The sequence below is a fragment of the Takifugu rubripes genome, chromosome 4, assembly GCF_901000725.2.
Source record: "Takifugu rubripes chromosome 4, fTakRub1.2, whole genome shotgun sequence".
NCBI lineage: Eukaryota > Metazoa > Chordata > Actinopteri > Tetraodontiformes > Tetraodontidae > Takifugu > Takifugu rubripes.
The window spans coordinates 16,228,636-16,246,307 of record NC_042288.1 but is presented as its reverse complement, the minus strand read 5'-3'; the positions used below and the strand labels follow the sequence as shown (position 1 = coordinate 16,246,307).

General features: G+C 49.1%; 1 protein-coding gene and 1 long non-coding RNA gene across 2 annotated transcripts; both read right to left on the bottom strand.

Moving 5' to 3' along the window:
• Positions 1 to 3,005: 3,005 nt before the first annotated feature.
• Positions 3,006 to 4,889, bottom strand: LOC105418782 (uncharacterized). The gene is made up of 3 exons (XR_965836.2): positions 4,802 to 4,889; positions 3,624 to 3,891; positions 3,006 to 3,548 (listed from the first exon to the last, which is right to left on the bottom strand). It is a non-coding gene; the product is annotated as an uncharacterized lncRNA (long non-coding RNA).
• Positions 4,890 to 9,803: 4,914 nt separating this feature from the next.
• npas4l (neuronal PAS domain protein 4 like) lies at positions 9,804 to 14,302 on the bottom strand. The gene is made up of 10 exons (XM_029835659.1): positions 14,110 to 14,302; positions 13,491 to 13,654; positions 13,234 to 13,379; positions 13,061 to 13,157; positions 12,353 to 12,620; positions 12,160 to 12,269; positions 11,939 to 12,074; positions 11,698 to 11,851; positions 10,497 to 11,577; positions 9,804 to 10,412 (listed from the first exon to the last, which is right to left on the bottom strand). The coding sequence occupies exons 1-10, from the start codon at positions 14,214 to 14,216 to the stop codon at positions 10,384 to 10,386; spliced, it is 2,292 nt and encodes a 763-aa protein (XP_029691519.1). The 5' UTR covers positions 14,217 to 14,302; the 3' UTR covers positions 9,804 to 10,383.
• Between the last annotated feature and the right edge of the window lie 3,370 nt (positions 14,303 to 17,672).

Sequence of the window (17,672 nt, the reverse complement as noted above, 5' to 3'; positions counted from 1 at the left end):
TTCCTGCAGGGGGCGTGGATGAGCGGGTAATTTGCTACAGCTGGCGCTGCAGGCAGGGTCAGGGTCAGGGTCAGGGTTAACCCTAACCTGTCGGCGATCTCCATCAGGCCACCTGTTTAAGGCCGGAGCGCCTCTCTACCAGTGTTGGAGAGTTATTGTGTTTTTTTGGTAAACCTGACTCCTGTTGCTAGTCGTCGTTTTTGGGACCTCATTGAGACGCTTTTTCCTGCTTGTTCATGGCCTCCACGCCGCCCTGCAGAACTCACAGGACCCGACTGCCGTGTTGGCGCCGCACTGGAGCTCTTTGTGCGCCCCGGAAGACGAGTGCTTCCCTGGGGTCCAGGAGGCCGTCAAATTGATCTTTTAATAAAGACTCTGTTTTCGGACTTTTTTCCCCCACTGTGTTTTTGCCTGCTTTCCGGTCCAGGAAAAACACACACACACACACACACACACACACACACACACACACACACACACACACACACACACACACACACACACACACACACACACACACACACACACACACACACACACACACCACACACACACACACACACACACACACACACCAAAGTGTTTCACCAACCACCACAATGATCAATAAAAATGCATCATATATAACAATTTTAATGGAGGCACCTTCCAGCAGTGCTGATATCAAAGGGCATGTTTAGCTGCAGCACCTGAAACTCTTGCTTTTAATAATATTAATATTAATACTTGCCTGTATCATGCAGATGTGAAATGGACTTCTGACACTGAGGCGCCGTGTTTCGAGAGCAGGATATCCTGGAATTATGTCCACCGCTGACTTTTCCCAGAAAGTTTCCTGCCTTGTTATTGGTTGGTTTAGATGATCATGGTATAGATTATCACATTTGTGCTTGAGCATTTTCACCTGTGAATATTCTTTAACCCCCTATAATCCCAGGCATCTCCTCCATGAAAGGCAGATTGAATAAGTCACAACAACCAAAACTCAGTTCTCTAATTAACCTGACAGCTTTAATGGCAACAGTATTGAGTAACTGTGAAATTAAAGAGGAAGGAGATTAAAGAAGCCAGACATCATAATGATTAAGCTCTCCTGTCCACGTGGTGTGTGGGAAAATGGTCTTTTGGTGACAAATATAGTTAAATGAACCCGGCTTGAGCAGGAGTGCTGTTACATTCTAAATCCCTCATCAGTACGACATTAATTAATAAACTGACTCCTGCGTTGTGTGTCTATAGTGCAGACTGGTGTCAGAGGTTAAAACAAGTGACTGCAACAAAGTGAGTTTCTGACCGTTGAGTCACTAAGGTGCCACCACGTGGACAACGGGGCAAAAGCCTCAATAACATGAGAGCAAGAACAGAACCGACCGGATCAGTCCATTTCACAGTCCACCCTAAGAACACCTGCTCCCCTACTAGCATGAGATAACAGAGGATGAGAGGTCTGGCCAGCTGGGTGGACTTAGCTTCAGATCATCTGTGCACCAACCACAGCAGCTTTTTAGAATACCTGAGGCTTCGTGCACCCTCCCCAGATATATGGCTCAAATATCCCACTGGGAGAATGGAACCTGCATTTTCAAATATTTTCATACATTCTCATCTGTAGAATGTTTGATTGAGATGATTTCAGCAAGTTCAATTAATCTCTAAGCATCAACTAACGTCGACAATGGAGAAGATCCATCTTTGGCCTCAACCAAAGTGAGTTTGCTGAAAATGCTGCCCATGGGACCCTAACCCTAACCCCTAACCCTGACCCTAACCCATGGGACCCTAACCCTAACATGGGACCCTAACCCTAACCCCTAACCCTGACCCTAACATGGGACCCTAACCCATGGGACCCTAACCCTAACATGGGACCCTAACCCTAACCCCTAACCCATGGGACCCTAACATGGGACCCTAACCCCTAACCCATGGGACCCTAACCCCTAACCCTAACCCATGGGACCCTAACCCATGGGACCCTAACCCTAACCCCTAACCCTGACCCTAACATGGGACCCTAACCCTAACCCCTAACCCATGGGACCCTAACATGGGACCCTAACCCCTAACCCATGGGACCCTAACCCCTAACCCTGACCCTAACATGGGACCCTAAACATGGGACCCTAACCCCTAACCCTAACCCATGGGACCCTAACCCTAACCCATGGGACCCTAACCCTAACATGGGACCCTAAACCTAAGCCTGACCTTAACATGGGACCCTAACCCCTAACCCTAACCCATGGGACCCTAACCCCAACATGGGACCCTAACCCATGGGACCCTAACCCTAACCCATGGGACCCTAACCCTAACCCATGGGACCCTAACCCCTAACCCATGGGACCCTAACATAGGACCCTAACCCATGGGACCCTAACCCTAACCCATGGGACCCTAACCCCTAACCCATGGGACCCTAACATGGGACCCTAACCCCTAACCCATGGGACCCTAACCCCTAACATAGGACCCTAACCCATGGGACCCTAACCCTAACATAGGACCCTAACCCATGGGACCCTAACCCCTAACCCTGACATGGGACCCTGACCCCTAACCCTGATGCCACCCAATGACCAGCGACTGTGTCGTCTGTGTCTCCTCCTGTCTGATTCATGTCACTCTCGTGATGCAGTCACGGTTCTGATGTCAAAGTTTTAGGGTGAAAGCAGAGTTTGGGCAGCTGTCCCATAACCCTGTACAGTAGTCATGGTGACCGTCCTCACCGTTCTGCTTCCTCCATCCGTGTGTGTGACCCGTTCCACACAGATTTACAGCAGTTTCTTCCTAATGGATTTAACTGAACTCTGCTGACTTCATATTTAACATATTCTCAGGCTGACTTTGGGCTTTTACTGGGCTTACTTTCGCTGCACTCAGCAGATCTCCAGTTTTCCAGCTGAGACGTCTCTTAACAGTTTCTCCTGAATGAGCTTTATTCACAATATTCATGCACTTTTGTCTAGTACAGCTTTTAGGAAGATGGCATAATTCTGTGGAAATCTGTTTTCATTCAGAGTTTTATTTCATTCTTTTCACTTTTTAAAAGCCCAAATTTATTGACAATTCTTTTAAAACAATAACACCAAAAGGAGGAAACTGTCCATTTCAATGGGATGTTAAGGGGACGCATGCTGTCGTAACTCAAAGTTAACGTGGAAAGGAATGATTCCATTGTTGAGCTTTAGCCGCCGGTACAGAGTGACTGTTTAACATAACTTGTAGGATGAATTTCCTACATCACATTTGCTCGCAGTGATTTTATCAAACAGGACAGATCCTTGCATAGACCAGGGTCGCGACCAAAGCTCCCGACTCATGAAACCTGCTCACAAGAGAAAGTCAGAGATGTTTTTCCATTTTACCTCTTTGTGGTGGCTTTGGCCGAATGTTCCTTTTCCTCCATTCTCCCCAGTGTATGTCAGGTTCCCGTGCTGTTAGCACGTGGCTACAGGCGGAGCAGGGAGCGATATCCGTAACAAGCTACGGGGTCAAAGCGTGGTCTGCAGGCTTCCTGTCACAGCTGGCTGCATCCTGAATGGCAGCTTAAAGCAAGGACGAGCGAGTGTGAAGGGTCAGGGCTCAGGGGCAGCAACCACGAGGCGCACTTCTAAACTCACAGGTTTGGATGAATGCACCACATCAACAGCAGCGTTGGTGGTGTTAGCAAAACGACATGTTGTCAGACGCCGTCCTGTTTTCCGTGAAATGCCCATCCGTTCTTCAGTGGCACTTCAATAAAGACACGGCTGCATGACTTAAGGTCGGAACACCCATTCGGATATCAGGAACAAGACGTGCGAGACTTTTGGACACAAGGAGGTCTCAACGACTGCCGAAGCTTGGAAAAGGAAATTTTTCCATTTTTTTCCCCCCCCTTTTCTTGTCCTGTTCCGCGGGAAGACAAACAGCAATAACATTTGTTATGAAAGCCTAACCTTAACCCATAACCCCTAACCCTAACCGTTCTCCCCACGGAAAGGGTAACTTGGTGTCCAAACTATAAGGATATTACTCTATTCAATTTTTTTTCCACTTTTGTTATTTTTATTTCCAAAGTGCAGTGAGCAGGTAATAAACCTGAAATCAGGAAATCAAGGTTTCACTCATGTGCACTATAAGCACAACTTTCCAGCATTTACATACACATTGCAATATTAAACAGCATTACACCAGATGTTTTAAAATACGACTAATTCATTTTGTATCCTGATCGGGCATAAAAGTTCAATAGCATGATGTCAGTGAACAAATGCATTTTAAATACTTCACACATATTATGCATCATATTCAAATATCAAACATCAAAAATCAGCAGCAAATGAAATCTTGAACCACATTAATAACATTCAAAGTAGCAAATCCCAAGCATTTATGTACGTCTGAAAGGCAAATGTGATATAGCCCAGCAGCCCCAATAGCCTCTGTCTCTCCAGAGGAAACACAGCTGGACTACAGCTCCCAGAAACCACTGGGCAAACCAGGAAGTGGACATCCTTGCTACAAGCTGGTTAAACAATCAAACATTCCAAAGCAAGGGAAAAAGCAACCTGAACAAACATTTAAAGCTTCAGAAAGACAGTCAAACACCAAATCCATCTCCATTAACAGCATCACAATATCAATATTTAAGTTTAGGAGCATGGAGACAGTGAGAGTGACACAAGTATACCAAACAAACCCAAGATTTATCCAGAACTTATCATTAGCTTTACCAAGTAGACCCAACAGCACCGCAGGAGCCACCATGACAGCAGATGACAAAGCCAGCAGAAAGTTAGAAACCCAATAAACTCACCCAGCAGCCGACACCAGGTACGAATGTGGACAGGTAGCAACTGAAATCTCCCGCTCCCTTTAACCAGTCAGAAGGGTCACATGGGCACAAAGTGCACACGCTACTTAAAGAGACAGCGCTCATTAAACTAGCCTAGCTACCAGGTAGGTCTTGGCCTCTTAGTCAATTAAACCATTTTATCCCTTAGAGAGAAATAATTAAAGAGAAGAATTAAAGAAATAATTAAGGAAAATTAAAGAGGAAATAGGAGAATTCCACAAAACACAACACTAACCCCAACCCTAACCTAACCCTGACCCCAACTCTAACCTAACCCTGACCCCAACTCTAACCTAACCCTGACCTAACCTTAACCCCAACTCTAACCCTGACCTAACCCTAACCTAACCCTGACCCCAACTCTAACCTAACCCTGACCTAACCCTAACCTAACCCTGACCCCAACTCTAACCTAACCCTAACCCTAACCTAACCCTGACCCCAACTCTAACCTAACCCTGACCCCAACTCTAACCTAACCCTGACCTAACCCTAACCCCAACTCTAACCCTGACCTAACCCTAACCTAACCCTGACCCCAACTCTAACCTAACCCTGACCTAACCCTAACCTAACCCTGACCCCAACTCTAACCTAACCCTAACCCTAACCCCAACCCTAACCTAACCCCAACTCTAACCTAACCCTGACCTAACCCTAACCTAACCCTGACCCCAACTCTAACCTAACCCTGACCCCAACTCTGACCTAACCCTAACCCTGACCCAGCCATCCCACTGATATCGGTTCACACTGATGTTACTGGAAGTCTGGTTTTGTCTTCTCTTGTTGTTCTTTTTGTTACGTTCTGGGTTTTAACAGGACCCGAAAGCAGGCAAGAACGCAGTGATGAAAAGTCCAAAACTAGGTTTTATCTAACCAACACAAAACCAGCGGTCCTCCTGGACTGCAGGGAAGCACTAGTTCAAACTTCTGGTGGGCCCAGAGAGCTCCAGCATGGAGCCAACACAGGAGTCGGGTTCTGCACGTTTCAGAAGTCCAGCCGGACGGCATTGAGACCTCAAACAGGCAGGGGAACACACCAAAGACAAGAGACCAAAAATCACCAAAATATTCCAAATACACCAACACCAAAATGCTCCGACCCTGGTGGGCAGGAGTTTAGTCCTTAAACGGCGGCTAGATTGCTGAATGACTGCAGGTGCGTCAGCCTGTGGCAGGAGCATGGCTCCACCACGCCCCCTGCAGGAAAAACAACCCGGACGCCTGGACCCCAACACTTTTCTTTCTTTTGTAAACTGATATGAACCTTTTTCACCTCCTAGCAATGCAGATAATGACTCAGTACATGACAAAACTTTATTGTCAATTCCAGTTCACTTAACAGAATTATTATTTTCTAAGCAAATTAATGCATTCATTATTAAATCCTTTATTAAGGATTCCTGAAGGTCTCCTTTAAACTGGCTGAATCTTGAACTTCTTCCCAGAGAACAGGAGGGCAGTATATATTATTATTATTATGATATAAATTAGAGATCTCCAGTATTTGTATCAGAACACATGGTTGCCCCGTGTTGCTGAATTATCCTGACCCCCAGACACTCCCAAGGTGGCCTGCAGGCAGAATTTCATTTTTCCCTGGCTTCCTAAGTACAGTGGTATGAGAAAGTCTGGGCACCCTTGACAATTGGCATTATTTTTATTCACCAAACATTGGGTGTTTTAATTCACAACTTAATTTTGATGTATCAAATAACTGATGAACACAATCATATTTCAGCATCAAATTTTACCAGTACCAGCACCCTAACCCTAACCCTGGCCACACGGCCCCACAGCATGATGGAACCTTCACCAAATTTTACCAGTACCAGCACCCTAACCCTAACCCTGGCCACACGGCCCACAGCAGGATGGAACCTCCACCAAATTTTACCAGTACCAGCACCCTAACCCTGGCCACACGGCCCACAGCAGGATGGAACCTCCACCAAATTTTACCAGTACCAGCACCCTAACCCTGGCCACACGGCCCACAGCAGGATGGAACCTCCACCAAATTTTACCAGTACCAGCACCCTAACCCTAACCCTGGCCACACGGCCCACAGCAGGATGGAACCTCCACCAAATTTTACCAGTACCAGCACCCTAACCCTGGCCACACGGCCCTCAGCAGGATGGAACCTCCACCAAATTTTACCAGTACCAGCACCCTAACCCTAACCCTGGCCCCACGGCCCCACAGCATGATGGAACCTCCACCAAATTTTACCAGTACCAGCACCCTAACCCTGGCCACACGGAACACAGCAGGATGGAACCTCCACCAAATTTTACCAGTACCAGCACCCTAACCCTAACCCTAACCCTGGCCACACGGCCCACAGCAGGATGGAACCTCCACCAAATTTTACCAGTACCAGCACCCTAACCCTGGCCACACGGCCCACAGCAGGATGGAACCTCCACCAAATTGTACCAGTACCAGCACCCTAACCCTGGCCACACGGCCCACAGCAGGATGGAACCTTCACCAAATTTTACTGTGGGAAGCAGGTGTTTCTCTTCGAATTCTGTGTTCATGCATATCGCCTCTTGTTGTGACCAAACAATCCAATTTTTGTTTCATCAGTCCACAGTATCTTATTCCAAAATGATATTGGCTTGTCCAAATGTTCTTTCGCATCCCTCAGGCCACTCAGTTTGTGGCGACTGTGAAGAAAAGGCTTCAGCCTTTCCTTGTGCAAACTGTGCTGTATCGTTGACCGATGCACAGTGACACCGTCTGCACCAAGATATCCTTGCAAGTCTTTGGAGGTGGTCTGTGGGTTGTTTTTAACCATTCTGACCATCCTTCGTCTTTGCCTCTCTGCAATTTCTCTTGGCCTACCGCTTCTGGGCTTAACAAGAACTGTGCCCGTGGCCTTCCAGTTCCTCACAATGTTCCTGACAGTGGCAACTGACAGCTGAAATCTTTTGGACAGCTTTTTGTAACCTTCCCCTAAACCATAATGCTGGATAATCTTGGTTTTGAGGTGATCAGAAAGTTGTTTTGAGGCTCCCATGTTGCAGCTCTTCAGAGGAGCGTCAAACAGAATGAGAACTGGCATTTGATCCACCTTAAATACCTTTTGTCATTAAGTTCAAGGCTTAACGAGCTCACCAAACCAACTTTGTGTGTCCAGTTATCTTGTGATGATTAGTTACAGGCCATCAAAGCAACAAAATGACAAGGGTGCCCACATTTTTGCACAGCCTATTTTTTACATTTGATTTAATTGCATACAATTGCATATTATGAATACTTAAAATCTCTCTTTGGAAATCAAGCTAACACTTGGCTCTTATGGGCAAATGAAGGACATGCCACCAAGATAATTTTGTGTGACGTCAGAGTCCATTATTACACAACCTCAGAGGGGGTGCCCATACTTTCTCATACCACTGCAATAGTGAAACTTGTTGGGGTCCTTCTTGGTGCCTGTCTCTCCACTGCCCCCTTGTGTGTGTTGGTGGGATCTCCTCGTGTGTGTCTTTTCCTGCAGCTGTGACCTGGTTTCTCCTGCCGCCGTACCTGCACGGCTGCTGCTCCTCCACATGATTTCTGCCAGTTGAAGCCGTCTTCTTCTCCATGTTCGGGGCCACAGCATAATAAACAAAGAGTGCGGTTGGCTGTGAGGGATATTCTGCGGAGTGTGTCAGAGAGTGAGTGCATTAGAATTGTGCTAAAGTTTATGAGAGGGACTGAGTTGATAGAGAGAATCTGGGGTTTGTGGGTCTTTTCTTTTCTTGCTCAGAGATTTATTGGCTCTCCTAACCCGTCAGTAATGCACTCTAACATTGCCAACGGCCAGAAGATGTTCAGCGCCAGTTTTGTTGAGAAACCTAAGTGGAATGAGCCGGGCTCTACCTTGTGTTTGACTTTTTGCCTTCTCTCAGCTGTGAGGCACCTGCGTTAGCCGCTCCTGCTCGGTTCCGTTCGTGACTTGTCCTGTGCTGGTTCTGTCCAACGGTGTACCTGTTTGTAGCTTTGGGATTAGTCTGTTCCTGTTTGCCATCACATGCGTGATAAGCGTGTCATCGGCAGATACATCCATGCCATCAGGTTGGGAGAAAATAAAAAAACCTTCCTGAGGTTTTGGGCATCTCATTCCAACAGAGTTCAAAGAATTGATGAAGAGCAATCAAATATTTCCCAGGGCTGCCAATTTGGATATCCAGGTTAATAAGCAAGCAAACATATCCCAGAAATTTTAACTTCAGCTCCAAAGCAGAAAATAGGGAAGTTTAACTACCGTCTCATTTTGCTCTTGAAAATCTGAATTTAATATGGGTTCCTTTCACCAATGTGGCCCATCAGAACAGATCAAGGAGTAGGGGAGGTAGAACATCCTGGCAGGTGGCAGGAAATGTCCATCCCTCTCCTGTTGGCCCCCATCCAGAGGTGACTTTTGTCAAGTTATCTGGCTGCACAGGGAGAGCAGATGAGACCTCGCAGAAGTGTACGAGGTCTCACCTGCATGAGTCGAGCAAATGATCCCGAAATGCTTCTTCTCTGAGATCTCGCTCCGATTGTTCTCCAGAGGTCAGTGGATCAGTGAATGGATGGGAAGGATGACTGCTTTATGAAATGAGCACATACAGAAGGATCGACGTCCTAAGCTGCTATGATGCCTCTTCACTACGATGCATTTTTAATGCTGATGAACGTCAACATCCAGTCTGTTACGTTCTGGGTTTTAACAGGACCCGAAAGCAGGCAAGAACGCAGTGATGAAAAGTCCAAAACTAGGTTTTATCTAACCAACACAACAGCACACAGCTGGATGGTGAAGAGTTTAGATAAGAAAACAGCTGAAAGAAGAGCAAACATTGATATTGGGTTAATGAGTCGCTTTACATGCCCTGATGAGGCTTCGTTAAGGTGCTGTAGCATCATTTTAATCCAGATGTGTAATAGAAGGAATGCACTGTAAGCGGATGAAACGTGACATTCATCGTGCTTTTTTATTAACATTTCACACATTTGATTTAAAAGAATAGTAGAATCTTCATACATGTGCCGTATTTGTACCGTGGAAAAAATAAATGTGGCATGAAAAAGGTTCACATTGCAAGAAAGAAGAAGTATACATACTAGAAGTCGTGTTAGAAATAAATATTCCAATGGAATGTTAAATATGCAACACTGAGGTAGAATTTGATGTCAAAATAATTGGAAGTATAAATTTCACAATGATCAGAAAACGGGAACCAGAAGGAAATGTTTTCTCCACACTGATGATTCCACCTCAGCCTTCAAGGCACCTAAAGCTGCAGTTTTATGGCTTTAGTGCGAACATGTGGAAAGGACGTTGATAAAGTGCTCAATAGTAAACTGTGGGCACTCTGCGTGAGGTAAAGAAGTCAGTGTCTTCAAAAAAGTACCCTTCTCATTAAAATTTGAAGACTTCAGCAAACAGCAGCTTCAAAAAAGACCACCGAGTAAAATGGCTTTGATGTCACTCATTTTCTTCTTTGGATTCAGCTGGTGACAATATGTGACACGTTAGGAAGAGACCAAGTCACGGACTTGGTTCAGTAGAGGCTTTCTTCAGGAAATCCGTCTGAAGGACACGGAAACAAACAGAAGCGATAAGATGTCAGAATGTGGCACCAGATGATCAAATCTAATCAGTCACACGGATTACCTGCATGAAGGCTGCTACAGTGGTTGAGAGGCTGCAGCCCAGAGTGGCCATCATGGTGTCCCATCTGCAGCCTGAAGGCCTCCAGTACACTCAGCTGTTCAGCAGCTGGCAGGAGGGCAGGGAGGCATTGCTGGAACCTGGAGCCGCTTTTCCCCGTGACCAAATCCAGGTCACTCAGGATGAGGTCAAACACCCCATCATCCAGGATTTGATCTGATTTCGAGTGTTGGACAGGGGGGTGATTTGGCCAGGCTGAGGTTTGGTTCGCATCCCTAACAGGTTGGAGAGTGTGATGTTTGGTGAAGCTGCTTGCCAGGCAGGAGATCTGCTGAGCCAGAATACTGATCTCTACCTGCTCCCGCTCGTTGTAGCAGTCAGACTCTGCAGACAAGGGAGACTGTCGGGAGGGGGGCAGACTCGAGAGCCTTGGAAAGACATGGTGAGGGACGTGTTGTGCTTGGATGGGGCTGCCCTCTTGTGGCTGCTCCAGAAGGCTGAAGTCCTCTTGGTGCAGAGCACAGTCCGGCGAGATATCACACATGTCACACATGGACAGGCAGTCTGGGACCAATCGAGCATCCGGTGTGCAAGCCTGGAAATGACAGGTCGGAGATGGCGCCGCGGGCCAAGCGAGATCACCAAGGATGTCAAAAGCCGTCTGCTCAAAAGTCTGATTCAGCCCTGCTGAGTGTGGGGCTGAAAGATGGCAGGCAGGCACGGCCTCCGGGTAGGAGAGGTACGAGGGGGAGCCCTCGGGGGACGAGAGCAGCTGATCTGTGCAGCCATACACGTCCATCAGTAGGTCATGGCTGAGCTCTTCCTGATGAACAGGGGAGCAAGAGGAGGCCGGGCTGCAGGGAGGCGTGATGAGGGCAGCGGCAGGCACCACAGAAACAGGAGAGCCATGGCTGTGGAAAGATGTGCATGCCACAAGGCTGTTGTCTTGATCTGACCTCTTCACTTTGGCAGCTAGCAGCTCCTCATGGTCACTGTTGGAGGACCTCTGTCTCTTACAGCGGCTCTTGCTGCTGCTGCTGCTGCTAATGCTGCTGCTGCTGCTGCTAATGCTGCTGCTGCTAATGCTGCTGCTGCTGCTGCTGCTGCTGCTGCTAATGCTGCTGCTAATGCTGCTGCTGCTGCTGCTAATGCTGCTGCTGCTGCTGCTAATGCTGCTGCTAATGCTGCTGCTAATGCTGCTGCTAATGCTGCTGCTGCTAATGCTGCTGCTAATGCTGCTGCTAATGCTGCTGCTTTGAAGGACCCGCTGAGCTGCACATCTGCAGGGGTTTGCCTGATGTGATGGTCGGAGGGCATCAGAGCTGATCTTGGTCCGCAGAAATCTGGCCTCTGCTTCACTGTAAGTGTGAAACAATATCATCAGCTGGGGTGTGGGGTCAAAACGGCCTAAATTCAGTTATAGAAAAGAATTCGGCACTTTTTACCCGATGATGAAGTTTTTGCATTTCAAGCCCTGGCACTCAGGGTACTTTTTAGCTTGAATGTAGGTCCAGGTCCACAACAGGTCCTTGCACTGGAGTCTCACAACCATCTCTACCTGGAAGTCTTCATCTGCCTGCACTGGAATCAAAACATCTGATCAGATCATCAGGCCTGGTACAACTGTTACCTCTTATGTTTAATGATAACATATGAGCATATTCACCTAAACTCTGATGGGATTCTGCTAAGGAGGAAAGATCCTCCGGGTGCACCAGACTGTACCATGACTGGCCTTCCATTTCTTCATTTGAATACCCTAGAAAATATAAAACACTGGAAGAAAAAGAAGCACAAATATAGTCAGCAAGTGCAAAATGAAATCCTGAATATATGTTGCTGAGGACATGCGGCCGAACCTGTGTGAGACCTGAGTGCAGCTCATGTCCAGCCTGTGGACACTGGAGAAGCTGGGGCACCAGTGGGGGTCGTCGCTCTGCAGGCGGTTGACTGTCGGGGTGCAGAGAGCAATGAACAGTGGCTGGTCGGTGACACAGGGCGAGGAGGAGAACGAGGGCGGCTGGTGCACGGGCTGGAAGCTGCCTTTGACCAACATGGAGCAGCAGCTGCCGTGCTGCAGCTTGAAGGCCTTGGAGGTCTGCATCCGACACACAAAACTCCTCTCTGCTGGGGGGCGACAGGCGGGTCAACATGCAGGTGCAGGTCTGCTTTCCTCTTACTTCAAAATGTCACTGAATTTTGAGTTCATAGTTTATATTTTGGTATGTAAGAATAAAACTATTACAAGTTTCGTACTTGTTTAAATGTGTGCTAAAAGTTTTTAAAAAAAGTTCCTCAAATCCGTCACCGTATTGCCTTCAATTATTAGATTATAGTTTAATGACAGTTTGTTAAGATGCAAAAAAATAATGGAAACTTGTTTATGTTCAGTTCTGACATGTTGTAGTTATCTAGAAATGTTTCCCCAGATTTGTGAATTAAAAATCAACATTTTAGCACAAGGCTCTTCCAGAATAATACAGTCATTATGATTAGTGTTATTGGAATAACCTTCCATCCTCCCTCAGTCCGTATGCATGAATGGTTCTCGGCATGTTGTCACTCACCTGAGGCTGAGTTTGGAAAATCCAGGTTGGCCTTCACGACATCGACGTCACAGCTCTCCACCAGGTCACAGAAAGTGTCACCTTGAAGCACATCGGTCTGAAACCCCCCCGACAAGTTTTCACTTTCAGATTCATGAAATCGAATTGTGTCCCCTGCAATTCTACTGACTCACCAGCGAAAGGCCGAGATAGTCAGACACATTGTCAGATACGTAGACGAGTTTCCCCCGGGTGGTGGTGACCAGGATGAAGCCATGCAGGGCCTGAAGAAAGACCTGGTATGGGAGGGAGGAGTAGGAATCTCCACCAGCCACGAGTCCTTAGACAGAAAAGGTTGACTCTGATTACATGTGGATGGGATGCTTTGTTTGAGGACATGATCTGAATGACACAAAGGAAGCTGAAGAGGAAGTGAAGTGTGAGGACTTACCCTGAAAGAGAACCGACTTCCTGATGTAGGTGCAGCTTGCTGCCATGGAGTGCAGGTAGGACAGGCGCTCCTGGTCCTCCTGGCTGATGGGCAACAGGGCACGCATGTTCCTGATCTCATGGTTGATGTGGTCCCTTCGGGCTTTGGATGCTCCTTTGGTGGATCTGTGAGAGAACGTGACCGTTGAGAAGAAAGTAAATAAACTGAAGCAGACGTCCTGAGGAGCGTGAGACATTTCCGAAAGCCTCCTTCAGCGACTCCGGCACACTGGTGCGACGAGAGGCTGCGGCCTTGTGCAGAGATCTGAGCCCATCTGCTGCTGTGGGCACCACACATGCAGGCAGATCTTCCTTCTCCACAGCCGTCTTAAACAGTGGGGGCGCTCAGAAAGGAGAATGACGTCAGGCTGCACATCCACTCCACTGTTTTCTTGTTGTGTTTTTATAAAACACGTATTTTAAATAAAAGGTAATAAAGTCATTTATGAGCGAGTGCAGAAACTGGATTAGTAAATGGGACGACTGGATTAAATCATCCCACAGGTTCGCCTGCACGTGCCATGTGCGGGTTCTTCCTCTCTCCGTGGAGGAGGAAGAGGAGGACGAAGAGGAGGACTGACCTGAAACTCCTGTAGAAAGATCTGCGCTGATCCGCGGGCCGGTGGCGGCGGTGAGCGGCGCACGGGGCGCGCACTAAACATCGGCAGGTGTTGCACCACAGTGTCATTTTTGACGTGAGCCCTGGAAGTCGCGACAGACAGTTTCAGATTCATCCGGGCCAGAGAGGGACCCGAGCAGCTGTGGACCGCTGGGCAGAAGATTATCTCCTACTCACCTCTACAGGCTGCAGGCCGGGATGAAACTCCCGAGCGCTCCGCCCTCCTTTTATAGCCCCAAACCTGAGGGGGGGGGGAGGGTTAGGGAAGAGAGAGAGGGAGGAGAGAGAGGGAGAGAGAGGGAGAGGGAGAGGGAAGAGAGAGGGAGAGAGAGAGGAGAGAGAGGGAAGAGAGAGAGGGGGAGAGGGAGGAGAGAGGGGGGGAGGGAGAGGGAGAGAGAGGGAGTGGGTTAGGGAAGAGAGAGAGGGAGAGGAGAGAGAGGGAGAGGGAAGAGAGAGGGAGAGAGAGGAGAGAGAGAGGAGAGAGGGTTAGGGAAGAGAGAGAGGGAGGAGAGAGAGGGAGAGGGTTAGGGAAGAGAGAGGGAGAGAGAGGAGAGAGGAGAGGGGGGGAGAGAGAGAGGAGAGAGAGGGAAGAGAGAGAGGGGGAGAGGGAGGAGAGAGAGAGGGAGAGAGGGTTAGGGAAGAGAGAGAGGGAGGAGAGAGAGGGAGAGGGTTAGGGAAGAGAGAGGGAGAGAGAGGAGAGAGAGAGGGGGAGAGAGAGGAGAGAGAGGGAGAGGGAGAGGGAAGAGAGAGGAGAGAGAGGAGAGAGAGGGAAGAGAGAGGGAAGAGAGAGAGGGGGAGAGGGAGGAGAGAGGGGGGAGGGAGAGGGAGAGAGAGGGAGAGGGTTAGGGAAGAGAGAGAGGGAGGAGAGAGGGAGAGGAGAGAGAGAGGAGAGAGGGTTAGGGAAGAGAGAGGGAGAGAGAGGAGAGAGAGGAGAGAGAGGGAAGAGGGAGAGGGGGAGAGAGAGGGAGAGAGGAGAGCGAGAGGGTTAGGGAAGAGAGAGAGAGAGGAGAGAGAGAGGGAGAGAGAGAGAGGAGAGAGAGGGAAGAGAGAGAGAGGGGAGAGAGAGGGAGAGGGGAGGAGAGAGAGGAGAGAGGGGGGAGAGGGAGGAGAGGGAGAGGGGGAGAGAGGGGGAGAGAGAGGGAGGAGAGAGGGGGAGAGAGAGAGAGGGGGGAGGAGAGGGAGGAGAGAGGGGGAGAGAGGGGAGGAGAGGGGGAGAGGGAGGAGAGAGGGTTAGGGAAGAGAGAGGGAGAGAGAGGAGAGAGAGCAGGAGAAGGAGGAGATGGGGGAGAGAGAGGAGAGGGAGGAGAGAGAGGGAAGAGAGAGAGGGGGAGAGGGAGGAGAGAGGGGGGAGAGGGAGGAGACAGGGGGAGAGAGAGAAGAGAGAGGAAGAGAGAGGGAGAGAGAGGGAGAGAGCGGGAGAGAGGAGAAGGAGGAGATGGGGAGGAGAGGGGGAGAGGGAGGAGAGAGAGGAGAGAGAGGGAGGAGAGAGAGGGGGAGAGGGAGGAGAGAGGAGAGAGGAGAGAGAGGGAGAGGGAGGAGAGATATTTTTTTTAGATTTTACAAAAATACTTTATTTACAAGTTTACACAGGGGCACAAGCGCTTTGTTCAGAACACAAAATCAACAATAAATGAATAAATAAATCCTATAAAGCAGCGATACAACTGTCCCATCAGGGGCTGTGCAACTTGCAAACTGTCCTCTTTCACAGTGCAGAGAACATCATTGTAACACCATGTTTCCCCAAAACGGCTGAGGTGATTCATCATTCTCTAAAGCCAAACTCCAACCTCAGCCGGCACCGGGTGTGACCACGCTGAGGCGGCCGCACAATCCCGCTTTTCTCAATTTTGTTTTTTTCTGGAGATGTAGATTGGCATCTTGGCTTCTCCACAAATAAAACTGAGTAGCTGCCATTGGTTCTGAGCAGCTTTCCTGTACCCTGCTCCATAGATCAAAGCTCTGACAGAGAACGTTTCATTAAAACCATTAAAAACACCTTTTAAAACATTATAAAGTACGCGTGAAACAGTCTCCCGCCCTGGGCAGAACGGGCACTGGTCCGACACTGCGGGGTCCAATCGAGAGAGGTAGACGTTCAGTGCCACAGCTCCATGTAGGACCCTCCACTGGAGGTCCCCGGTCCTCTTTTTGATGGGGGGTTTATATAGGACCCTCCATTGTGGACTGTGTCCCCCAGCCTGTCCGTCCACACAGAGGCCGCTCTGTTGAGTAGCCCCTGTCCGTTCATCGTCTTTACAATGTTCACATATAAGGTCCTATTGTCAGTTCCGTGGAGGCCCAGTTTGTCCTTGCAGAGGGCCTTCAGGAGAGGCCCGCTGAGCTCCTCGCATCCAGGGTTCAGCTGGAAGTCGGGGAAGATGTCCGTGGGGTCCGGCTCAGCTCTCCCTCCACCGTACCGCAGGAGAAGACTTCTCTCTCTCACAGAGAGCCTCCTCCTCCACAGCTCCAGGGGCCTCTCCACCACCCGTAGCGAACGTAGCCCCAGTACATGACAGACATGAGAAGGTCTGCAGGTCTGCAGGCATGAGAAGGTCTGCAGGTCTGCAGGCATGAGAAGGTCTGCAGGTCAACAGACATGAGATGGTCTGCAGGTCTAGAGACATGAGAAGGTCTGCAGGTCAACAGACATGAGATGGTCTGCAGGTCTACAGACATGAGAAGGTCTGCAGGTCTGCAGGCATGAGAAGGTCTGCAGGTCTGCAGGCATGAGAAGGTCTGCAGGTCTGCAGGCATGAGAAGGTCTGCAGGTCTGCAGGCATGAGAAGGTCTGCAGGTCTGCAGGTCTACAGACATGAGAAGGTCTGCAGGTCTAGAGACATGAGAAGGTCTGCAGGTCTACAGGCATGAGAAGGTCTGCAGGTCTACAGACATGAGAAGGTCTGCAGGTCTACAGACATGAGAAGGTCTGCAGGTCAACAGCAGAGACCTCGAACTTGAGTGAGGGACAAGAGACACAACAACTCTGGACCAGTCCTGTCTGATTCTCAAGGGCCGCTGGGATCGTCTCACTCTTGGGGGGAAATTAGACTCGTTTGTCTTAAGAGTCTGCTCTTTAATGCCTGCGTTTGCAGGCCACGACGGGCTCCGGGGCCAGACGGGGGGGGCCCTGAACAGCCCTGCTTCCTGTGTGTAGTGGGGGCCAGGCGGGGGCCAGGCGGGGGCCAGGCGGGGGCCAGGCGGGACAGGGTGTCTCTGCGTCTACTCAGACTATAACGCAGACTTTATAGCGCGCCGCTGCTGACAGACGGGAGCAGACTGCCAGTCCTGCTCAAGGACCAATAACGCTCCATCGCCATGGAGACGCAGGCTTGGACGTACAGGAGCTGTAAAGGACGGACGTTTCCGATGACTCCCATCTGAAGGGCTTCATCCCCGAAGGGTTAAGTCTGATCATCGAGGAAGCTGAATGGAACTCATTTCAACGTTGCCTCAGATTTAAATCGATGGGCAGAAAACAGAAACAAGAAGGCTGAAACCTTGAGAGAGAGAAGGAGGGAGAGA